Source organism: Bufo gargarizans, chromosome 1 (genome assembly GCF_014858855.1).
Source record: "Bufo gargarizans isolate SCDJY-AF-19 chromosome 1, ASM1485885v1, whole genome shotgun sequence".
NCBI classification, from domain to species: Eukaryota; Metazoa; Chordata; class Amphibia; order Anura; family Bufonidae; genus Bufo; species Bufo gargarizans.
Window position 1 is genome coordinate 574,488,050 of NC_058080.1, and position 25,879 is coordinate 574,513,928.

The 25,879-nt window shown below is 41.8% G+C and overlaps 1 protein-coding gene across 6 annotated transcripts in view; it reads left to right on the top strand.

The window, feature by feature from the left end:
- The window catches only part of CLIP1 (CAP-Gly domain containing linker protein 1), a 123,842-nt gene that overhangs the window by 84,169 nt on the left and 13,794 nt on the right, over nt 1-25,879 (top strand). For 5 of the 6 annotated variants that reach the window (XM_044275728.1, XM_044275724.1, XM_044275726.1 and 2 more), the window contains 6 exons: nt 1,084-1,221; nt 2,166-2,272; nt 6,441-6,561; nt 8,926-8,978; nt 24,035-24,152; nt 25,415-25,574. In XM_044275728.1, coding sequence (XP_044131663.1) covers nt 1,084-1,221; nt 2,166-2,272; nt 6,441-6,561; nt 8,926-8,978; nt 24,035-24,152; nt 25,415-25,574 — 697 coding nt within the window. Of the gene's footprint in view, nt 1-1,083; nt 1,222-2,165; nt 2,273-6,440; nt 6,562-8,925; nt 8,979-24,032; nt 24,153-25,414; nt 25,575-25,879 lie in introns of those variants that run through there. The other variant, XR_006387409.1, reaches the window with a different exon arrangement.

Genomic DNA, 25,879 nt, shown 5'->3' on the forward strand with positions numbered 1-25,879 from the left:
AGCCTCCGCATGTCAGAGCGCCTGCGCTGAATGAACAGAGGCGCGCGATTTTTAAAATGCTGACAGGGCCGGCCGGAGGAGGAGATCGCGGCTGGCCCTGTCACTCAACACGACGAGGGGGCGGTTTTTTGCGGCAGCTACCAGCAAGTAGACGCCCTACTTGCTGGTAGAGACCTGATTTGCATATAATAAAACTTTGTTTTCTTAAGAAACGGCCGCATGAAAGTAACACCATTATATTCTCATATATCGCACTATAACGAATGTAAGTAGCCCAAAAAAAATATCACTTTAGTGGGGTGACAGAAGCCCTTTAATACAAGTTATTTAGATAATAATGATTGGTGTGCACTCAAATGCATGGTGACCAGTTACTTTATTAAATGTAAATTATCTAGCAGTTATTAATAATTTTAACATGCAGGGAATCTGTAGTATTGTGCTACATTTTCTCTCTTATTTTTTTCTAAATGACGTTGTCCCTTATAAAAATATATACAATTTTTATTCACACTTCCCTTTTGACTGTGAATAATTTTCACAACCCCGAATAACCTCTCTGAATTAGCCTGAAGCATGATCTAGGGCTAGTCATAAGTTGTTATTCTTAATGTGTTTTTAATGTCTTTTTTTTAATTATTCAAATCTGTGAAACAAATAGATGCTGGTACAACGGTCATGATTTGTTTTCCGTTAGTTCAGTACCTCAAGTAAAAATCGTAATTTTTATTTTTTTTTATCCCCAGAGAATGTCAATTCACCACTTCAATTCTAAAGCATAATCCCTTCTGTCCTAGGCTACAGAGCTCTATCCTAGGAAAAGGTTACTCATTGCTGTGGATTTTATAGGCAGCAAGTCATTGGTTCATTTGTACCCCTACTGAATTTTATTATGAATAATTAAAAAAAAATTGCTCTGATTCTTTTGAGGGACCTTGCGCTTATTTTGTTATTTTACGTAATATTCCATTCCAGTAGGCATTAGGACAGGTAGTGACGTGAGCACGCCTCTAAATTGGCCACATATAGATGGAGAAATTACATTTCTACGTATTTTAATTAACCCTTCATCATTAAATGCAGGCTTCTCAGATTGCGGAAGAAGCTTGCCAGAAAATTGAGCAAATAACTTCCGAAAAAAATGCGCTAATCAAAGAGAAAGCTGAGACTGTAATTGCGATGGAAGAGCTGAAGAAACTTAGCAGCGAACTAGAGAAAGAAGTGAGTGAATTTTTTGTTTTTCTCATTATTTTTTTCTCTGTCAGCATGGTCAACTCTATTAAACCAGACATATTGCCTGGTAGGGTTATTCACACTGAGTAAAATGATTCATTTAGATTGTTGGGTGAACTGCTGCAGAGATATCTTTCTTTTTATATTTATTTTATAAAATTAGCCATTTTGAGCACCAAGGGGCTGGCCTGAGCTCTTGGAGCACCACTAAAAGAACACCCCTGGGCTCTGTGCACTCCCCCATCTCCTTTGATTGAGAGGGCTAGACATCTCATCTAGCCCTGTGTCGTGCCTGTACCGAGTTGGCTTACTGACTCGGCACTTGCACAGTGGATCTGATGCTGCTTTCTGAGTCCATCACATCTGCTGTGCCATGCCACGAGCCAATTTGAAGCTTGCGCATTGTTGCTTTGCAGCAGTTCACCCTTCACACAAAAGAGAAGTATCATTTTACCCAGCATGATCAACCCTACCAGGCAATTTGCCTGGTGTAATAGGGTTGATCAGGCTGACAGAGGCTTTTAGATGTTCTAAATTGTGGCATGATGTAGTGGAAATATACGGCAAAGGCATATTAAATGCCATAAATTTTCTTATATGAATATTTCTTTGTAATTTTAGTGCTACCAGGTTAGCTTAAATGTTGTGTGTGGTAGTCAGCAATTGTAGACTTACTAGAGTGCATGCCAAATACAGTAATAACATTAGAATGCTGTAGGATTAACTATTACGTAGTAATCCCCTGCATTACCCAGGGATTAAACCAAAGAATAAATCTTCAAACTTCAGGCAGATAAGCACACAAATACAAAAGCGACATATATTTCAGTACAGTCCTCACAAAGAACAGTACGCTACCTTTTGCATATTGTCATTTCTGTATTTTGTACTTTTGGCACGCATTCATTTTAATCTCATTATATTTATTCTAGTTGAATTTCCTGAAAGAGCAACATAAATCTGCTGCAGAACAAGTAACCAAGACTAATGAACAACTTAAAGGGGAATGTAAGAAAACTGAATCTCTCAAGAAAGAACTGTAAGTATTGTTCACTTTTTGTGATGTGGTATTTAGGGCCACCGTATTTCTAATGTATGCTCTAAACCTTTTTTTTTATGTCCTGTTGTTTTTTATGGCGCAGTCATATTCTGTAGCCCTGTATATGTGCCCTGTCCTAGAACATGAAACTTGCTTATCTATCCAGATGATCCATCGATTCCTATGTGTCCTTGATGGATTCAGTTGTTTTACCTTAAAGGGGTTGTGTCACGTCGGCAAATGGCATTAAACATGTAGAGGAATTTAATACAAGGCACTTACTAATGTATTGATTGTCCATATTGCCTCCTTGATTATTTTTTCCATCGCATTATACACTGCACATTTAAGGGGTTATGACCACTGCAGCAGTACAGATAAGAGATGGACGGGAGCTTCTGCGCATGTGTGCCTATGTGCGCTCCCTTGGTCCTGGCCACCGGAGGGGCCGGCTTTTTTTCCTATAGTGTGCAAGCATGGCCACTGCTGCTGGATGATGGGGTAGTCATAACCCCTGAAAACGAGCAGTGTATAATTTGATGGAAAAATGAATCAAGCCAGCAAAGGAAACAATATGGACAATGATAATACATTAGTAAGTGCCTTGTATTAACTTTCTCTACATAATAAATGCCATTTGATGAAGTGAGACATCCCTTTTAAACAGGTGTTCCCACCTGTACGTGTGGCTTACAACACCTTACTGCTTGGGCCACTTTGTCACAAGCATGTTGTGGTCGAGTGTCCCATCCTGACTGCGGGTCTACTGACATATACAGTCAGGCTCTATACACCACCACAATGGCTTTGAAATGAAACGACCAAGATGTGCTTTAACTGCAGACTGTCAGCTTTAATTTGAGTGTATTTACATCCAAATCAGGTGAACCGTGTAGGAATTACAACAGTTTGCATATGTGCGTCCACTTCTTACGGGACCAAAAGTAATGGGACAGAATAATAATCATAAATCAAACTTTCACTTTTTAATACTTGGTTGCAAATCCTTTGCATTGAATTACAGCCTGAAGTCTGGAACGCATAGACCTCACCAGACGCTGGTTTCATCCCTGGTGATGCTCTGCCAGGCCTCTACTGCAACTGTCTTCAGTTCCTGCTTGTTCTTGGGGCATTTTCCCTTCAGTTTTGTTCTAAGCAAGTGAAGTGCATTCTCAATCGGATTCAGGTCAGGGGATTGACTTGGCCATTGCATAACATTCCACTTCTTTCCCTTAAACTCTTTGGTTGCTTTTGCAGTATGCTTTGGGTCATTGTCCATCTGCACTGTGAAGTGCCGTCCAATGAGTTCTGAAGCATTTGGCTGAATATAAGCAGATAATATTACCCAAAACACTTCAGAATTCATCCTGCTGCTTTTGTCAGCAGTCACATCATCAATAAATACAAGAGAACCAGTTCCATTGACAGCCATACATGCCCACGCCATGACACTACCACCACCATGCTTCACTGATGAGGTGGTATGCTTAGGATCAGAGGTTGCGCTACATTTTTTTGGAAGAGTAAAAATACTCCTCTTACCATTTTTGAGGAGTATTTTCAGCCGATGAGGAGTACGAAAGTTACAGTAATTCAAATGGTTAATACGAAGGCCTACATAACATTAAGGGGTTGCTATTTATGCAGGGAAACCATTACTAGTGCTCTAGAACTGTCTTCCATGCATAAATAGCAAATTTAGACAACTTTAAATTTAGCCGAGGTCACTGTTGCGCTGAGGGGGGCGGTACAACTGAGGTCACTGTTGCGCTGAGGGGGTCGGTACCACTGAGGTCACTGTTGCGCTGAGGGGGTCGGTACCACTGAGGTCACTGTTGCGCTGAGGGGGTCGGTACCACTGAGGTAACTGTTGCGCTGAGGGGGTCGGTACCACTGAGGTAACTGTTGCGCTGAGGGGGTCGGTACCACTGAGGTCACTGTTGCGCTGAGGGGGTCGGTACCACTGAGGTCACTGTTGCGCTGAGGGGGTCGGTACCACTGAGGTAACTGTTGCGCTGAGGGGGTCGGTACCACTGAGGTAACTGTTGCGCTGAGGGGGTCGGTACCACTGAGGTCACTGTTGCGCTGAGGGGGTCGGTACCACTGAGGTAACTGTTGCGCTGAGGGGGTCGGTACCACTGAGGTCACTGTTGCGCTGAGGGGGTCGGTACCACTGAGGTCACTGTTGCGCTGAGGGGGTCGGTACCACTGAGGTCACTGTTGCGCTGAGGGGGTCGGTACCACTGAGGTCACTGTTGCGCTGAGGGGGTCGGTACCACTGAGGTCACTGTTGCGCTGAGGGGGTCGGTACCACTGAGGTCACTGTTGCGCTGAGGGGGTCGGTACTACTGAGGTCACTGTTGCGCTGAGGGGGTCGGTACCACTGAGGTCACTGTTGCGCTGAGGGGTCGGCACCACTGAGGACACTGTTGCAGTGATTTTATGAGGTTTAAAGGGTTTGTCCTGTTCTGGGGGTAATGTGGCTGATGGGGTTATGACTTGTGAACAGACTGTGGCTGCTTCCTCTAATAACAGAACAGGCTGTCTCCGGTTGCTATAGGTAACAGCTGTACTGTACTCCTCCGTCCTCATGACGCACGCTGCCTGCACATTAGTAGCTGTACACTACAGATAAGGGCGGGAAACTGAAACGTTGTCGGTGACACACAACTCACCATGATGCCGACCGTCGCTTATGGGTAACCTGCGCGAAATGTGGCGTTACCGAACAGTTACTACTAGCAGGGCTGGTCCCTGACAGGGCGCACACTGCGGACGAGCACCGCTATAGCTCACATATCCATATGTGTTCATAGCCGGATTAGGCTCATACAGCATGTGAGGCTGAACAAGTTAAAACAAGGCGCTGCAGCAAGGCCACTTACCCCGCCAGTGACTATCGCGTGCACCTCCTTCCTTACTTCAGAGCGGTGTGCCATAAGCTCCGGCAGCCCGCTCAAACTGACCAATCACTAAGCTCCTTACTGTAAGGAGCTTTGTCATTGGTTGTTTCAGGCAGCAGCCACATCGCTGCGCTGCCCGTGCCGTTCACAGCGCTCACTGCACTGATGAATGGCAGGGAAAAGTCTAAGGGCTGTTTCACACGAGCGGATGCCGTGCGTGACATCCGCTCCGTGAATGACAGCCAAGACCCGATGCAGACTGCAGAGGCACGGAGCATTAACATGATTGATGATGCTCCGTGCCTCTCTGTGATCCTCTTTACTACGAAATTACAGTGAGATAAAGTTGTCACTGCGATTTCGGAGTAAAGAGGTCACAGAGAGGCACGGAGCATTATCAATCATTTTAATACTCCGTGCCTCTGCAGTCTGCATCGGGTCTTGGCTGTCATTCACAGAGCGGATGTCACGCACGGCATCCGCTCGTGTGAAACAACCCTAAGGCTTATTGGTACGCCTTAGACTTTTTCCAGGGAGTAAAATGGCCTGAACAGGCATGTATGTCCCTTTAACATATGGGAGGCACATATGCAAACTGTTGTAATTCCTACACCGTTCACCTGATTTGGATGTAAATACCCTCATATTAAAGCTGACAGTCTGCAGTTAAAGCCCATCTTGGTCGTTTCATTTCTAATCCATTGTGGTGGTGTATAGAGCCAAAAATTTTACAATTGTGTCGATGTCCCAATGTTTATGGACCTCGCTGTATTTACAGCATCACAGGGATCCATCATGCTGGGAGTTCAGGTGAGCAGATCCGTGGTCGGGCCAGGAACACTCATCCGTAATATGAGGCAAAAAATTGTCTATAACACACTTATCTGAAACTGACCTTACTGGTGTTACTTTACTTGGCATCTCTGAAGAATTGCCAGAAATATAGCAGTTGTTAATTTCTGACTGTTTAATGCTGAAAATGACATCCTAATGTCAACTTCAAAGAAAGTCTAAACCATCAGAGACTGATCTTATACATCAAGCTGGATGTCATCCTCTTTTCTGATTTAGTTCTTGTAGGAGTGTTTTACTTGGTTGGTAACGTCACGGCTAGTATTGAATGCATCTGTGTCATATGTGCCGTGTTCTAGATGATGGACATCACAGGATGAGGGTGTACTGTGTGAGCTGTGAACACGACTCTATCCCACCGTTTCCTTGCCTGTCGTGTTTCCATAGTAACTATGCTCTCATTGTCCTTGCAGGGAAGAGCTAAGGCAGGCGGCTGAGCACAAGTCCCAGCAGTTAGCTGCTCTACAGGAGGAGAACCTCAAACTTGCAGAGGAGCTTGGAAGGAGCAAAGAAGAAGTATCAAGTAACCAGAAGGTGGGTAAATGCAATGCTGGAAATTGTGTGTCCCTTTAACTGTGTTAATAGTTTAATTGGAAATACCTTTGTGTATATATTACTAAAGCTGCTTTAGCATGTGCTATAGGCACAGTGGTAATGAGAGCACATTGCTGCGCTAAATGGGTTAAAAGGTTAGATTTTGAAGGGAAGTTTGTGGGGTGAAAATCTACAGAATTTGGATATCAAATGTTCTTTTTAGTTATGTCTTTTTATGGAAAACCTTATGACACTTATCAGATGTTTATTTGCTGTAATTGTGTTAAACCGAGCAGAAATTCTTTGGTTTCGATGAGAATTGCTTTATTTAAATAGATGACAAGATTATAAAGTATAGCGATTTGTCGCTATGGAAACAATCCGTTTTGTTCTCTTGATTTCTCCTAAATGCATGGATATCCTTGTGCTACACAACACTTCCAATTATATTGTCAGTCACATTGTGGCGTCCTCTGTCCCACACTATCGGAGGTGGAAGTTTCCAGCCGGCTCCCTATCATCTGCTGGATTTTATAGAGAACAGTTTTCAATGTAACTAGTTGATAAATGATTGAAAGCTTGATGGACATTAGGCTGTGCAGCAAAAGATGCAATGTATGGATCTTATCTCGAGCTAATGAGAGATATTTTATTACTGTACTTAGGTCATACAGTGTATTCAAATGGCCACCAACCCAAAAGCGTGTGCCATCATAAATCACAAGTGTGATAACCAGTGCTGTAGATCTCCATAGCTGTACACTGCTTTCTTCTCATTTCTGAAAGAACAGAGAGCTTATGTGTGGGTGTGCACTTGGCGCGTGGAGTGGCATTGCTATTTTTGGTTTGTGATAGGTTCTAAAAGGTGACGACAGCAATTTACACAGATCTGTGTGTTTCAGAAAAACTGCTTCAGGGTTCTTTTCAGAAATCTATATGTATGGATTATTATAATTTTTTTTATTTTTTATTAATAACCATCATTATGTAAACAATATATATTGTTTATACATGTGTATCTAGTAGGATCGCTCTCCGTATCTATCTTTTCCTCTGTCTCTCTGTCTTTCTCTTTTCCTGTGTCTCCTTTTACTTCTCTTTACCTATCTCTCTATTTACCTCTCGATCTACCTCACATTCACGCCTTACCTCCCTTTTTTTTTTTCTTTACCTCTCTTATTTCTCTCTTTACCTCTCTTCTTTCTCGGTCTCTCTTTACCTCTCTTCTTTCTCGGTCTCTCTTTACCTCTCTTCTTTCTCGGTCTCTCTTTACCGCTCTTCTTTCTCGGTCTCTCTTTACCTCTCTTCTTTCTCGGTCTCTCTTTGCCTCTCTTCTTTCTCGGTCTCTTCTTTGCCTCTCTTTACCTTTTTCTCTATTTATTAACAGTCAAAATGGCTTTATTGTCAGATGTAATGCAGCTTACTGTGAAAAGGTTAGCCACACAGCTGGAAGGGTTTGCTAATGACTTTCACATTTGACAACCTACCTACTTTCATGTCCTCCTTCTGCTTAGAGTTCCGACAAAAGACTTTTAATGACTTGTCAATCAGACTTCATAAAAGTAAACTCTTGATGAGTGTATGTCTGCTGGGACACCCACGGATCTTGAAAGCAAAGGATTTCCCTGTCCCTGACTTGTTTCTGTTAGCCCGTATTTCTGTTGAGTCTTTGGGTCTGTTCAACCAGTCTTGGGGTCTGTTCACATCTGATTTTTAATACACATTCAGTGTATGCACCAAGAAAGCACTCAATGTACATAATAGCCAGGTGTCTATAGCCCCCGTGGTCCCAAGCAAATGCCTAAAGTATGCCCCTCTTTCACTTGTTAGGAAAGCATAGTCTGGTGCACATTCCTGTACAAACCCAATGTTATACAAAATGTATACAGCGGAGTATATGACTTAAAGAGGACCTTTTCATGTGATTTTATTAAGGGAGATATATACCTGTACTTGCGGAGTACCCCCCGCTGATGCCCTGGCGGGGCACAGCGGGGCATAGGAGGCATATTTTAAAAAAATCAAGCAGGGTACCAGCATCACCGGGGATGTGGTTGGGGGTACCCTGCAAGTACAAGTATATATCTCCCTTAATAAAATCGCATGAAAGGTCCACTTTAATGGCAGATGCATGGCACTGTAAGCCTTCTATGAGTCTGATGTAAAAATCATTCTTTTCTATGAGAGGGAGGAAAGAAACCGCTCACCCTCACATGGAGCCACTACATGTGAATCAAGCCTTACTATGTTGTAAATTTGTTTCATGCACGTTACCGAAAAGCAAACTGTAATGTGTTTTTGGAATTAGTAAACCAGAACTGAATAAGGTCTTGTAGATGTTTAAATTTTTATTTTATTTTTTAGCTTGAAGAGGAGCGATCCGTTTTAAATAATCAGCTGCTAGAGATGAAAAAAAGGTATTTTCAATGTTCCCGGTATTCTAGTTATGTCAGCCTACCATGTATAGCTTGCCTGAATAATATTGTGACAGAATGAGGGTGCGCTTTCATATCTTAGGGTGGGTGGAAACTGTCTCACTGGCAGATGCTAACTAGTTAACCAATTTTTGGCACAATCTTTAAATCTGTTGTTGGGGGAAGGCAGTACATTGAACGGTGAAGCAAATAATTTTTTTTTACAATAAACATGGGTCTATCATTCCACTCTAATAGTTTTGTAAATCCCAGGATCGGTTTACACTTGCATTTGTTTTTTTGTTTTTTCAATAGCTTTTTAATGCTTAGCATATTGTAGCGCTAGGACCGATTTTTAAAAACAGTAGGAGGGGAGCAGAACAGATTATCACATCCAGATCACAGCAGACCTGTCAAAAATATGACAGAAGATACCAGATTAAGGCCGAATGCACACGGCTGTTTTTCACGGCCGTGAGCAGTCCGTGCAACCACGGGCTGGATTCCTGCTGAGAGCAGGAGTGCACTGCGTCATTGGTTGCTATGACGCCGTGCGCTCCCTGCTGCCGCCGCAATACACTAGTACACTGGTATGATCTATACCAGTGTAATACTGTACTGTGGCGGCAGCAGGGAGCGCACGGCGTCATAGCAACCAATGACGCCGTGCGCTCCTGCTCTCAGCAGGAATCCAGCCCGTGGTTGCACGGACTGCTCACGGCCGTGAAAAACGGCCGTGTGCATTCGGCCTTACATTCATTACGTTGTCCAGATCCTGCTCTTTTAGTTAAAAGGGCTGTCTGCTTTTGGACCATCATTACTATTTAGAAGGGCACCTTCACAATAAGTCGGTCATAGTGACCTTCTGCAGGGACCCCTATGGGGAAATATGGCAGTGAGTGTTCAATTTCCTTGCAGTGACACCAAAGGGAAATAAAGCATTACACGGTACTCAATTCTATCAGTAGATTATGCAGGGTGGCCCCTCCAGAGTAGGGTACACACGTAGTCACCACTCTCCACTCGGGCCAAGAAAAGAGTACCCTAAACAGGGGGCCCCCTCTATTAAATCAGAATTCTCTACAAGAGTATCTGAAAACCTGACAAACCCTCGTTCAGCTTACAGCTATGCCTCCCAACTACCCCATAAACAACGTAGAGAGGGCAACAAGTCACTGCCAGGCACCTCATCTCCCACAGATTCAGCAACATTGACTAAATGTGCATGAACGCTTTTAGCCTTTTTGGTCCCTCTTTCAGTGTTAGTTTTACGTGTAAAGGCAATCTATTTAATTGACTTGACACTTTAAGTGGTCTGCCCATACAAGAGCACTTCCTGGATTACTAATCGGGCACATCAGGAGGTAGGTTAGTAAGGATTTTGTATCCTTGTCATATTACTGCTGCACTTAGTCGCCAACACCGTATTTGATTCCTTGGGGAATGTTTTCCTGCGTGTACAGGTGTCTAAAGCTTTTGTGAATGTTACACCTGATCCTCTGTGCAGCCTTCAGGCCATAATTTTAGTAATGTGCACAAGCCTGGTAGGGTACATCCACATGGGACTGCAGATTTGCTGCGACTCTTAACCTCCACTTTGCAAAAGTTATTTATCCTGTTGTAAATTGGCTGCATACATTTACATGCTGCAGATTTAAAATCCACACTGCATGTAAATTTATGTGGAGGAAGTCATAGTATTTTTCTGCAACGTGTGGAGAAAACTTTTTCAAGATCGCCTCTACTGTGCTGAATCTGCACCATTTGTGGACATTTCCTTTTAAAGAGGTTTTTAAGGACTACAGGTGGCTGCTTTCTTCCGAAAACCGCCCCACCCCTGTCCACAGATTATGTGGTACTACAGCTCAGCATCATTCACTTCAATTGAGCTTTGCTCCAGTACCAGGCACAAAACAGGACAGCTGTGGCATTGTTTTTAGAAGAAAGCAGCCATCATTTGTAGTCCTGGAGAAACATTTTAAAGGGGTTCTCCAGGCTTGTATCTAAAAATCCTTTTTTCAGCTAACCTGTGGAGCGAAAACACTTTGGACAGTACCTCTTTCACTCCGCTGATTCCACAGTCCCAGCCGGGATCATATTATTGCCTGCGGGCTCCTCCTCTGACGATGCTACTGGATTTGCTTCACTTTCTTCCTCTCCAGCTGCATAATGTAGATGCAGCTGAACATGAAGAAAGAGAAGCACATCCAATCTCAGCATCAGAGGAAGGATGGTCACGGGATCCCAGCTGCGATCATGCAGTTCAGAGTGATGGAAGGTTAAGCGCTGCTCAAAATGTTTTCTCTCCTGTTTCTAAATCCATAGCGATTAGTTATTTGTGCCAACTTTGTTTTGGATAGTGAATATTCAAACATATTGAATGGGTCTCGATCCGCCCTGGCCGCCGCACAGATGTTGCCAGTCCCCAATGCACAAAACGGCTGCACAACTGCCGTGTGCATGAGGCCTTAAAGTGAAATTGCCTTGTACTGCTGTCCTAGAGCATCTTTGCTCCCTATATAGACATCACAACACCTGTGCTCCATCCATTGATGGAGCCTATATCCAGTTGAAGTTGCTGGGGGGAGGGCAGCCACTGGAAACATAACTTTTAAGCGAAAATGAACCAGCATCTTGCCAGTGAGACAAAGATTCCTGCATTCATAATCTAGAATTTAGAAAAACGTGCTTGGTATATAGAGCAGCGTATCCTCCTTCTCAGAGAAATAATGCTAGCTCTATATGTCTGAACATCTTGACATGACTATGTTTTGCTAATGTTATGTTAGCTACATTTCTGGATTTTTTTACATCTAAATTTATTTGCACTTTCATTGTCATTGAATAGTTTTGCACCATATAAAAGTGCTGCTTCCATGACACCGATTCAATAGAAATTTTTGCTGTTTTTACCAGTCAACCTATTCTTTAAAATGCAGTTTATGTGGATTTGTATAAATTGATACAATTTACCAACATTATCTGATATACCAAATAATGCCTTTTTGATATTTTGTTACATTTAAAGACTATGTACACCTTCGGAGGCATTTATTTTATTGCATTTTACTCATTTTGGACAAAGAAAAAAAACATATTTTTTTTCCAGTTGGTTTTTATAAAAATAAAAAGAATTAAGCTATTCTGTCACAAAGGGTTGACGGTTTGTCTAGCTGTGTGAATGTACTTTTTACTTTAACTTTGTGCAGGTCATCTAACAGCCCTTGTCTCTATTTTACTAAGAGGTCATAAACACTTATTTAAGCCACTTTCTTACCAGCAAGAGAAGTATTAAGCTATAATGAGTGTTTATCATATCAGAGAGCAGAGATAAGGAGCCCGTCAGGTGAGCTGGCTGACGGAGCAGAGAGAAAATTCAGATCCTGCTACTAGAGAAACTCAGCCCTGTACAGAAAAAAAAGAGCTTCATATTTTTGATAAAGACCAATTAAAAAAAAAAAGTGAGTACAATGCAATAATAAAAAACATTGCCTCCAAAGTTTACATATCCTTTGCAGCCTAATAGGTTCATAGGAGATATGAAAAAAGGGCTTGCTTTTTCTGTAGCTCAAGCTTACACTAGACACAGCCCATGGAAACAAGTGGTGTTTGAGGTGGAAAGTAGATTTATTTATTTAAAATGTTAAGATTTGCCTGGAATTCATGTTCTTACACTAACTCCCATTATAAGTGTTATCTAGACTTTAACATACATGGCCTATCCATAGGACAGGCTGTGAATGTATGGTCGTTGTGGTTACAATGGACTGCCACTCTCCATTGAAATGATTGCCAGTTATGGAAACTTCCACTTTACTCCAGTCCAGAAGAGTTGAGCATCAGCTTATTTGAGAGCTGAATGTGGAAGAATATATTGGAATTGCTGTCTCTTGGATTTGTTGCTTTTCCTCTTTTGCCGTAAGAAGGGAGAGTGGGTGATTTAGATACATCCCTGCTCCCGTTTTGCGGAACAACGCCACATTCTAGCTACAATCCACATATCTTCACCATAGCTGTATAACCAATAAGGTTATAGTGTGACAGGATAGAATGAATCAAAAAATCCTTTCACCAACTATAATTTATTCCTCGTTGTAGATTTGCGGGGCAGTCATGGACATAATCGTTGTCCCTTTGACTAAATGTTCATCCAGAACAACTATTATTTCCTCAGTCTTTTATTAGAGATATTTTAGTTTTTCCACTGCCATAAAACCATCATTTTGAGTATTTGGCAAGATAGAAAATGTTTCTTTAGTGCTATATTGGTGCGATGTTAGCCATACAGGGCATAATGTCATTGACACATCAGCCTGCTCCTAGAAACCTTGTGCAGTAGGTTGTTCGCCCTCCCCTTCTATGAGATAAGGGAGTAATCACTACAATGGGAGTTAAAGGGGTTCTCTGGGAATGATTTAAAATGGACACCAGAAACCTGTCCTAGAATGTGAGCAGGACCGGTGGCCTCCACTTAGAGCTCCTAGGGAGGGTGAGGGGTCAGGGCCTCACTACACACTACACTCTGGCACTTGCATAAACTACATATTGGTGAGTGTTCCTGTTAGGCTGCTCAGCCATGATGACATATCATATGCAGGATTGCATCATTGCCATTTGTTGTAGTGTATAGTGAGGCCTCATATCCCCTAGGTAGCTGTGTAAGTGGAGGCAACAAGTCCTGCTCACATTCTAGTACAGGTTGCAGACAGCCATTTTAAATCATTCCCTTTGAAAGCATAAATATAGCAGTTTACTTGTGAAAGTAGTTTTCCACATTTCTGAATACAGCGTGCAATGTAAATGGGCCTGTGTCCAGAGATTTTTGCATACAGATTCTGCTCCTGTTGGGTTCTTTTCATCTTGCATTTTTATGAGAAAAACATGGTCATGCTTACTAAATATCCCAAATCGAAGTACGGGGTGGGCCATTTATATGGATACACCTTAAAAAAATGGGAATGGTTGGTGATATTAACTTCCTGTTTGTGGCACATTAGTATATGTGAGGGGGGAAACTTTTCAAGATGGGTGGTGACCATGGCGGCCATTTTGAAGTCGGCCATTTTGAATCCAACTTTAGTTTTTTCAATAGGAAGAGGGTCATGTGACACATCAAACTTATTGGGAATTTCACAAGAAAAACAATGGTGTGCTTGGTTTTAACGTAACTTTATTCTTTCATGAGTTTTTACAAGTTTCTGACCACTTATAAAATGTGTTCAATGTGCTGCCCATTGTGTTGGATTGTCAATGCAACCTCTTCTCCCACTCTTCACACACTGATAGCAGGAGAAATGCTAGCACAGGCTTCCAGTATCCGTAGTTTCAGGTGCTGCACATCTCGTATCTTCACAGCATGCTGTGAAGATACGAGATGTGCAGCACCTGAAACTACGGATACTGGAAGCCTGTGCTAGCATTTCTCCTGCTATCAGTGTGTGAAGAGTGGGAGAAGAGGTTGCATTGACAATCCAACACAATGGGCAGCACATTGAACACATTTTAAGTGGTCAGAAACTTGTAAATAACTCATGAAAGAATAAAGTTACGTTAAAACCAAGCACACCATTGTTTTTCTTGTGAAATTCCCAATAAGTTTGATGTGTCACATGACCCTCTTCCTATTGAAAAAACTAAAGTTGGATTCAAAATGGCCGACTTCAAAATGGCCGCCATGGTCACCACCCATCTTGAAAAGTTTCCCCCCTCACATATACTAATGTGCCACAAACAGGAAGTTAATATCACCAACCATTCCCATTTTATTAAGGTGTATCCATATAAATGGCCCACCCTGTATATTGAGATAACTAGCATAGGCCAGAGGATACAATCCAAGCCAACCAGGAACTTCTGTGAACGTCCTAGAAACTATGAAAGCCATATAGACCCTTTGTTGTACCCATATCACCACAGGCACCTCTAAGTAGTGCATGTTATAATATACATGTCTCTGGATCATGCCCACCAAAATGAAAATATGCATATGATTTACTGCCTGACTGCAGTCACAAAACTGTATATGGTTTATGTTCTGTTTAATAATATATTGCTATATAGCACTATGACAGACCTCTTTAATGCATACTTGCCTAATGCCAGATTGTACGAGTTTCCTAAAATTGGAGGAAACTTTTGGATTCTGCAGAGCAGGCAGATTTCCTACACAGGTTTATAGCCCTATGTATATTTATATTGTTGCCATTGACTACTATTTAATTAGTGAGCCCTCCACAAGTAGTGACTACATATTGTATCCTATGGCTGTGCGAAGCACTGTGCTGGCAGTTTAGTTTATTGGGAGCACCATTCTGTAAGGGCTCATGAACACCAGCATGCGTATCCCGTGCCCATGCTGTGGACAACAAATAGCAGTCTGCAATGCACGGGTACTGGCCGAGTGCAGGCGATTTGCAAATGTAGACCAATTCACTTGAATGTGTCTACAATCCGCAAGATACGTTCTGCACTGCAAAAAAATAGGATGTGTTCCATTTTTTTTTGTAGTGCGGAGGCATGGACCGAAATCCCACGGAAGCAATTCGTAGTGCTTCCGTGGGCTTCTGATCAGTGCCTCCACTCAGCAAAAGATAGATGAAGATTGTGGACCCATTTAGGTCAATGGCGGCATCCGCATCACGGAGTACACACGGCCAGTGCCCATATATTGCGGACCAGTCGTTTACGGTCCACAGTACTGGCACTGAGCACTTGCACTCATGTGCATGAGCCCTTAATAAAATGGCTGTGTTGATGTGGTCATTATGAGAATGTGACCCATACTTAAAATTGCCAGATTGTAAATCTCCCTGAAATGAATAATTAAAAGTAGACAAGTATGCTTTAATCAAGCGCATCGCTGTAATGCATGAACAGTGTTATACTAGCGAGTTTAATTGCACCCTCCACACAACCCCATAAGTACAAAATGGGGAAGGAAGCCCTTCCTGGTTCTGTGGGGTCATATGATACAACGGGATCCCTTTTAGCAAACGAGCAGTTCTGAAAAGGGTCAAGGGATGCAGATTTTGAAGGAAACCTAGCACATTGAAAATGCTGCAAAAAGAGTTTGAGCAGTATGGTCAAAGATTCAGTGTAACATGCATTTTATTCATTTTTATCCCTGCTCTGAGGGATTCAATGCTCAGTCCTACTCAGTGACTGATGGCTGTCTGTATATGGCCCTCAGAAAGACTGTCAATCCACCCACTGGACTACTAAGCATAGAATGAGCAGGGATTAAAAAACATGTTTCATTGAATTTTCCCCCCACAAAATTGTATATTTATCTGCTCAGGTCCTCCTGCTCTACAACATGCTGCCTGCAGATTGGGCTGCATTTCAATGTGACAGGTTCCCTTTGACTCCTGGTCTTAAACAGTAATTGGCTGTATATCATTTGATCCTTTTCAAACGCCTAAGGCTACTTTCACACTAGCGTTTTCTATTGTGTCAGGACGGAATCCCAGGACGGAAAGCAAACTGCAGTGTGCTGTGGTTTGCTCTCCGCTATGAGAACGGAATGCATTTTGGAGCATTCTGTTCTGTTCAGTTACATTTAGTCCCCATTGACAATGAATGGAGACAAAACGGATCTCAATACCGGAAAATATTAACGCTAGTGTGAAAGTAGCCTTAAGCTAGGTTCACACATCTGGATCTGGCATTGCTGGACTCCACCTGATACCTGCCAGCCCCATCAACTATAATGGGGACTGATGGAGTTCCAGCCGCAACCCGGTGAGAATCGACCAAATGAAAACCGTTGTATGGAATGCAGAGAGATCTCGCAGGCTGTTCCTTGGTGAAACAGCCTGCCAGATACAAAAGCGCTGGTGTGAAACTAGCCTAACCTCGCTGGGATGGATCCTGTTACCCACAATTTTATTTTCAGCCTCTATTTGCGCTTTTTGGGGTTGTTTACTTGCCAGTGTAACTGTACAGGGCACTACACTGATGCACTTATTTAAAGGTAACCCGACACTGGAATTTTGTGTATAAAGCTGAGGACATGGGTTGCTAGATGGCCGCTAGCACATCCACAATACCCTGTCCCCATAGCTCTGTGTGCTTTTATTGTGTAAAAGAAAAAACGATTTGATACATATGCAAATGAACCTGAGATGAGTCCTGTATGTGAGATGAGTCAGGGACAGGACTCATCTCAGGTTCATTTGCATATGTATCAAATCCGTTTTTTTTTACACAATAAAAGCACACAGAGCTATGGGGACTGGGTATTGCTGATGTGCTAGCGGCCATCTAGCAGCCCATGTCCTCAGCTCTATACCCAAAATCCAGGTGACCGGTTGCCTTTAAAGAAGTCTGAAATAGTGACTTGTCTTTAAATAATCTTTTTATCTTTCATGATGAACCTTTATTTAAAAAAAATAAAAAAATAAAAATAAACTTTGTTTTGCCCCTGAAATATTCTGCTTCATGTTTGATGTGCAAATCAATATTTAGATATAAAGATTATTTTTTTTGGTGTATGATTCCTTTGTACATATTAATTCTCCCATTTTGTGGTGCTAATATCCTCTAGACAGTGCTCTCGCCTTGGCATAAGGCATCTGAGAACTGAAAGGTGGTGTACTTGGTGTTTAAATGAAATGGATCTTTCCTATTCCTGAAATGAAATTGAATCGTTGTGGATTGCAAACTGTCCTGCTGTCTTCCAGCTTGCGCTGCTAATCAATGCTCATCCCATTCCTTTCTCCCTTTCTACTTTTGCTTCCTTTGCTATATCTGTGTGTCTTTAATGGTAAGACTGAAGAAAGTCTATCCACGTTACAACAAATAGTCTTTTTATTTTTTATTTCACATATATTTTTTTTAGTACAGCATCGTTGTACGTATTTTGGCTGCATATGTCCTAAAGTGTCTTGCTTCTGTTTTTGTAAAAAAATAAATAAAAATAAAATAGCCATAAATTATTTTTTCAACAGAAAAAAGGAAAAAAAAATATTTTCCTACCTTTATCACATTTTTCCCCCCTCCTTTTCATGTTTTCTAACATGTGGTCTTTATTATCTTGCATTTTTAAGCTTACCCAGTAATACAGTAAGGTACATGTTTCATTACTGAATGTTTATGCTTAATAAGAGGAGAATCTGTGATCCATTAGAGTAGGTTATTGCAACATAGAGCATGCTGGGAGTTGTAGTCTTAACACTCAGTTGCATTCTTAAACAGTGATCAGATGTTCAGCTACCCAGTAATGTAGATGCTTCCTTCTTGAAAGTACCTTTCATCTAAGCCTTCTATTTCCTGACAGATAAATGCAATAAGCTGTCACTTAGAACAATGGCATTTGTTATACCCAAATATGGAAATATATGTAAAATAAGCAACTGGGTTTCTTGGGAAGCTGAATCTATCTATCACCAGATAAAAAAGACATCTTTACCTTTCCTTATAGTAAGAGAATCTAGTTTGAGCTGCTTGCGCGGCTCTTTCTGCACGAGCCTTCCATGTGGATATGCCATAAATGTCCCACATTGGAATTCCCTTTTAAAGGGGTTATCCAGGTTATATATAAAAAGGCTCAAGGGTTTTGCCCATGAAAGACATTTTATAGTATATCCATAAGACCCTCTGGAACCCTCATATATTGGTAGAATTCTACATCCCACCTTCTGAGGCAGAGACTGACTAGAGAGATGTACATATACACTACTCACAAAAAGTTAGGGATATTTGGCTTTCGGGTGAAATTTATGGAAAACTTAAAGGGACACGGACAGGCCCAATAAGCATATTTAGGTATATATATGACAGTACAGGTCTAATAAAGTGTATTAAAATCATCTAAGTATCCCCCCTGTCCACCTTATAAATACAGTAAACTGAAGTTTTATAACCTGCTTGAATCGTCTTCAATCTGCCCAAGGGGCGGCGTTTCATCTCCACTTGCGCCCAGCCAGCCGCCCCCAACTGCCGTTTTGAAGCACCGCCCAGCTCATCAATATTCACTTTGCTGGGCGGCTACTACTGTCCCCGCTCTGAAGCGCTGCGCTGAACAGTGCCCGGCGCATGCGCATACCGAAGAGGCTGTAGCGGCCTCGAAGATGCTGACTGAACGCAGGCGCGATGTGATCCCGGCCAGTGAGGGTGCCGGGCGCATGCGCTGAAGATAAGACGGAGGCCGATGCCCATAGGATTGTATTGGGCATGCGCCGGATCTTGTGCAGTCGGGGAAAGTAGTAGCCGCCCAGCGAAGTGAATATTGATAAGCTGGGCGGCGCTTCAAAACGGCAGTTGGGGGCGGCTGGCTGGGCGCAAGTGGAGATGAAACGCTGCCCCTTGGGCAGATTGAAGACTATTCAAGCAGGTTATAAAACTTCAGTTTACTGTATTTATAAGGTGGACAGGGGGGATACTTAGATGATTTTAATACACTTTATAAGACCTGTACTGTTATATACATATATATACCTAAATATGCTTATTGGGCCTTTCAGTGTCCCTTTAAAGTTCACAGTACAGTGATATTATAATGTGAAAGTAAGGCATTTAAGTAGAAGCATGCAATGGTGATTTCTTCATCTCAAACTATTTATTGAAACAAAAGTCAACAACCACGTTGGGTATACCCCCACAAAAAATGTCAGTGTCTCAATAACTTGTCCTGTAGCCTTGAGCAACAGTTGCAGCTTGCCAACAACGTCTTATGCTGTTCACAAGTCAACTTATTGTCTGCTGAGGCATGGCATCCCACCCTTCTTGAAGGGGTACAGGGTTACGAGCCTGTAAACGGCAACTCAGCTGATCCCATAGGTTTTCAATCTGATTCAGGTCTGGGGAAAGTGCAGGCCACTCTATTTTAGGTACCCCAGTCTCCAGCAGCCGTTCCCTAATAATTCGACCTCGATGAGCTGGCGCATTGTCGTCCATAAAGATCAAATTCGACCTGTCAGGTTCATGCAGAGGCACAATGACTGGATTAATGATATTATTCAAGTAGTATGGGCTTGTCACTGTACCATTCACAAAGTGTAGGGCAGGTCTGTATTGACTAGACACAACACTTGCCCACACTGAAACACCACCACCAAAGGCTTGCTGGTGACAACAGTGGCTGATGCATAGTGCTCTCCTTGACGTCTCTAACATCGTTGGTGGCCATCATTTCTGCTCAGTGTGAATTTACTTTCATCAGTGAATAGCACTAAGGCCTACTGGTCCTTGGTGGTGTGGTCAGGTACCCTTGCAGGTCATCTAGCACGCAGCCCACGCTGATGTAAACAGTTTTGAATGGTCAGATGTGACATTTGGCTGCCTCTCACCTCCCTTAAATGTCCCTGGAGTTGTGTGGCATTCATCATCCGGATCCTCAGGGCATTATTTACAATGAAGCAGTCATAAGTGTGGGATGTAGCCAAAGGACGTCCAATTCTATGCCTTTCTGTGACTCTTCCAGTCTCTCTGTTGCAACCTGCTGATGACATTCTGTAACACTCTAAGCTCAGTGGCCCCTTCCTGTTTGAAGCCTCGCAAGGTCGAGGTACTTTTGATCAATTATTAGATGTCATCTTGGTTTCATGATATCAAAATGTGAACAGCATGATGAGGAGGATCGTTTACATAACAATTCTAATTGAACCAGGAAATTTATTGGGCATTTCATGGATTAAACACCTGTTGTGAATTTTGCCGGTCAGCTCCTTGTTAGAGAACATCAAGTTGTGCAAAAAGTACTGAAACATTGAACAGTTGGACATGTGCATTCAAAGGTTTAGAGAAGGTTACGTTAACCCCTTAGTGACCACTCAGATTTTTATTTTTTTTAATCGCATTCCAAAAGCTATAACTTTTTAGTTTTTTCATCAATGTACTTGTATGAGGTCTTATTTTTGCAGGACAAGTTCTAGTTTTTAATGCACCATTTTGGGTACATGTATTGATTGATTAAAGCCAGTTGTTAAGCTAAAAAACCCTATGTTTCGTTTACGGAAGTAAAAAGGCGTATTAGTGGTCACTAAGGGGTTAAGTTCACCTCTTCATTTTAGGTTCATCCTGAAATTTCACCCACAAGCCAAATATACCTAACTTGTTCTTGGTAGTGTTTGAAGCTCGCTGTATTCTAATGTATGGGAGTTATGTAAACCATTCTTCAATCTTTTTGGGCTTCTTCCATAACACCCATAGACTTCAACAGAAATGTACAAATCTCAGTCCAGTCTCCGCCTGATGTGGCTCACATTGTTCTGACATGTTTTGATTCCTTTAAGGTTTTTTTTGACTAACAATATGTATGCCTTATACACAGGTAGGGGATATTAGTATAAGATCTCTGAGGGTTTGACTGAGACTCTCAGTGATCATGAAGACTGAGACCCTCGGGAATAAGTCATCCCCAGTGATCATACACCAATTCTGTGAATGGGGATAAGTGTTAGTTGGAAAACACCTTTAAAGGGGTTTCCCAGAAAAGGTGATCTTTTGGACCCTGCCACTTGAACCACCGCCGATAACAAGACAGTGGGCCCCAAGTCCTCCATTCTTCCTCACCGTGGTTGGGTTGAATGTAGTGGTGGTGAAGAATGCGCATTGCTGCTCCATTCATAGTGTTATAGGGCAATCCATGCCATGCATATACATTGTGCAACACACACCAATCAAAGGGATCGGGTTGCATCAACTGGCACCACTAATTTCTTTTTCAGTGTATCCTACAGGTCTCTTAAAATGAAAGGTTATATCTGGTGATAACCTTTAAAGGGTACCTAAACCTGCACAGAAGGCGCAGCAGCCCTTCTCAGAGTGATCTCCACCTTCCTCTTGCATAGGATCAGCTCTTCTTTTTTAGCATGCAGAGTATGGATTGATAGAAAGTATATAAGATCTGTACTCCTCATGTCTCCAAAGCAAAGCCAATGTAAGCGGAAGGTGCAGATCTCTAAGAAGTGCTTCTTCACTTTTTGTACTTTGCGTGAAGGTTTATGTCCCCTATAAAAATAGCCAGACACTTTTCACCCTGGAAACAGTGTAGTTTCTCACATGAGCTTGGTCAGTGTAGTGTTCCATGGTTTTCTTTGTTTAGTTTGTTTCCTCAGTTAGTGCCAGGTAGGCTTAGATTCTGCACTTGGTTTGTGTGTGCGCAGAGTCAATAGTATGTTCTGCTTCTTTTAGATTTGTTGGAAACAGCATTGTGTTTTCATGTGTTGGAAGTTGAAGGTCTTGAGATTACTGCTCTGATTTTGTAAGACCAAAAGAAAATGGATTGACATGTGTCAACAGTCCTAATTTATAGCTCCTGGCGGAACGCTATTAATGATGTGCGCAATTAGTACAGTTTAATCTTTTAATCATGCTGAATTTTCTTTGACACTGCACTCTTATTAAAAACATTCCTCTCACATAGTGAGAAATTTGGAAACTACTCAAAGGGAACCTGTCACCATGAAAATCCCAAATAATCTGAAGGCAGTGTTCTAGAGCAGGAGGTGCTGAGCAGATTCATTATATCGTTTTATGGGAAAAGATTCAGTATAACCAGTATTGCATTTATTTATATTCCTGCTCATTCTGGGCTTTGAAGTCAAGAAGGGGTCCTATCAGTGATTAACAACTACCTCTGTATACACAGTCATAGAGGGAAGGCTGATGGGACCGACTCCTGGACTTCAAAGACCAGAATGAGGAGGAATTTAAATGTATAAATTACAGGTTTTACTGAACCTTTTCCGATAAAACTACTCAGCCTGCTTCACTTTAGCATATTGATTTCTAGACTTGTGAACTGTGACTTTTGTAGGGTGCAGTAGTTGGTAATACTACTGTAGAGGACCATCTGATCCTTCCATCATCATACCCAATGCTTTGCATGCTTATTGTGCCGTAAAGCTGTGCATGATATTATATGTGGCTTGGTAACTTCTGATAGACTTCCAGCAAAATGTAGATGAGTAAAAAAAAAAAGTGACAAATATATAATATATATGTTTAAACATTCAGGCATTTTTACATGAAGAAGGCATTCTGTAGAATGCATGGGCTGTTTTAGTGTTATATGAAATAGACCTATTCCTATTCTAGAGACAGGAGTATAGCATCATTTGTGACAATGTGACTTTGTTATAGTGTCACATATTAATGGTGTTGCTACTCTTTCAGACCTTTACCGGTATTTCCTGATAGAGCATGAATTCTAATATTTTACTGGCCTCTAAAATGCTTGATTTCAATGTTTAAATAACTAAGCTGTACAGCTGAACATCAGATGTCCTGCACCAGCCTGTAACGCACAGTACTATTCATCTAGACAGCAGGAGTGTTGGCTGTAAAATATGCTATACGGTGCCATCTTAAAAATGAAATGGCTCAAGTCTTATATCTTGACTAGGCAATTTATTTGGTAACCCTTGCATCATGGAGTACAGTTATTTCATATGCTTCCTAAAACAGTCCACTATTTGTATAGGATGCCTTGACTTTGCACTTTTTTTGTAAAATGTATTGCTTTTTTTTCTATGATAGTTTGACCTTTTTGTTGTTTATAGGTTTTGTGTGCCATTTAGAAAGTCTTATTATACCTTTCCATTAATCCGATGCTCAGTTTAAAGGGAATGTCCACCTTTGAACATTTTACTATATATAAAAAAAAAACTTTGACTGACTTTGTAAATAATTTGCATTACTTATTGTACTGATCCTGAGTTACAGCCTTGTAATAGTCTCTTTAGCTCCTTGACTCGCAGTCTGCATACAGTAAAGGTCGCTCTGGTGATCAGTATTCTGTGAAGAGTAGTCTGTATACCTGGTCAAGTCATCATGTAGGAAAAGCTGTCGCTCTGTTTTAGGACATCAGCTAGGTGCACGCTTTTTTATTTGATAGTGACCAGCGGAATTGTGAATGAGCTGTGGACTATAACAAATGATCAATACATGATAAGTAATGTAGATATCTAACTGTACAATTGGATTCAAAGATGAAGATACCCTTTCAGCTGTAGTTAACAATCCCACGTAGCAAGTTAGAAATAAGTGCAGGTAAACCATACACGTTGTCTCTAGTCATTTCCTTCTTGTTTGGTTTCTGATTTGTTTTTGTGCAGGGAATCTATTATTAAGAAAGAGTTTGATGAAGAGAAGACAATTCTACAGAAATCTCTCACCAGTACGAGTGCCTTGATCACAGAGAAGGACAAAGAACTAGAAAGACTCAGGAAAGAGGTATGGGTGAATTTCTATTTCCTTTGGGTTTCTGAAGCCTTATTCTGCCCCTTTGTCTGCACCCCATATTTCACAGTGTCTAGCTTTTATTGGGTGTAATAGAATTTCAACGGTAGGTCTTTTGCCTCATATAATGTGTCCTGCTTTCCTATGGTAAAGGCCACTGTTATGTCACATGCACTGTAGACAAGTACATTTTTATAGAATGCCCCAAAAAAGGGGGAAACCTAGAGTGCTAAAAGCTCCTGGCGCTCAGTAATTTACATTTGGGGACCTTGTATATGCCACAGCTATAACACTTATAAATATTTTATTTATACTAATAAAAGCCCTGTGTGCGTGCTGGTGTCAGTGCATGTGTGCCGATTGTTGAAATGTGCATGCGCTGTGCGCCGGCCAATCAACACACGGCGCACCACACACCGCCCACACCAGCGCGCCTCCCAATCACCGCTGCCCCACATACAACCGCCTGGGCACATGACAGGCGGCACGAGCAGCCGGAGCCGCAACCAGAAGCGAAAGTGACTCTGATTGCGAAAAGTTTTGTTTTCAGTTTTGCAAGGAGTAGAGGGAACGGGCGGTGAGATGGAAGACGGGGAGGAGCAGGAAGTGGCGGCTGTCATCACCGGGAACAGTCGCACAGCGGCGGCCCTTTCTAGCGCCCGTTATTGTAACGGGCTAAATATCTAGTATTGTATAAATGTGGTAGACTCTTAATACATAAACTGTAGTGCAACAATTTACAATAATGCAACTGCAGTCTTGTGAGCTTGATTGTCAGTGACTGAGGCTTGAAATAAGTGAATACTGTGCAAGAAGCCTTCAGTGCAGCTGACAAGCCCATGACACAATAGCTTTTTCATCCTCGAATCAATAGGAGACCATAATCCTCAGCAGTAGGTGGCACCATTTACAGCAATGATAGCAGTAGGACTATTCAAATGCTGCACAGAGAGGAAGCACACTTCAAGTTATAGTCTTAATATTTCAGTTCATACTATGAGTGCAAAGGTTTGTATCCTGAGAAATGTGAATTAATGTGCTACCTTATAATATGATAGGCTAGCTAAAAGATGAGATCACTTTATCTTTTGGTTTTATTGGAAGGTGGCATAACTTACAGAAAGGGAGAGTTTAAGAAAATGTCCTTTATTGACTTCAGACATGGAGCATGCGCAATATCTGTATGTATTATGTCATATTCAACATTTTTACCCTTAAAAGATATGTAAGAACAATTCAATATTTTTGTACTTTAGATTACATTGCTTCGGGGAGAGAATGAATCTGCAAAAACCTTACAGTCAGCAGTAAAGTCACTGGAGTCTGAAAAACTCAAGTTGGAGAAAAAAGTGCAAAGCCTCGAGAAGCAACTGGATGAGAACAAAACACAACTCAGCAATCTGTCAAACTCATCAGGTAAGGGTTTCTCACTACCACCATACCCAAATCTTATGTCCTAGTAACATGACAGAGTGCAGAATTTAGGAGTGCAAGTCCAGTGAAAGCAAAGTTTTGCATCTTAGCTATGCCAATTTTAATCATAAATTTAGTTTGCTTACACAATTTTCTACGCCTCGGATCTGTTTATCGCAAATGTAAAACAGGCCTTAGCTAGCACCAAGTGCAACACTTCACATCACACTAGGAAGAGCTTGGTCACTCTTCTGCATTTACAGAAACCATATCTACACTTTAAAAGGGTTGTTTAAGGGTACTTTCAC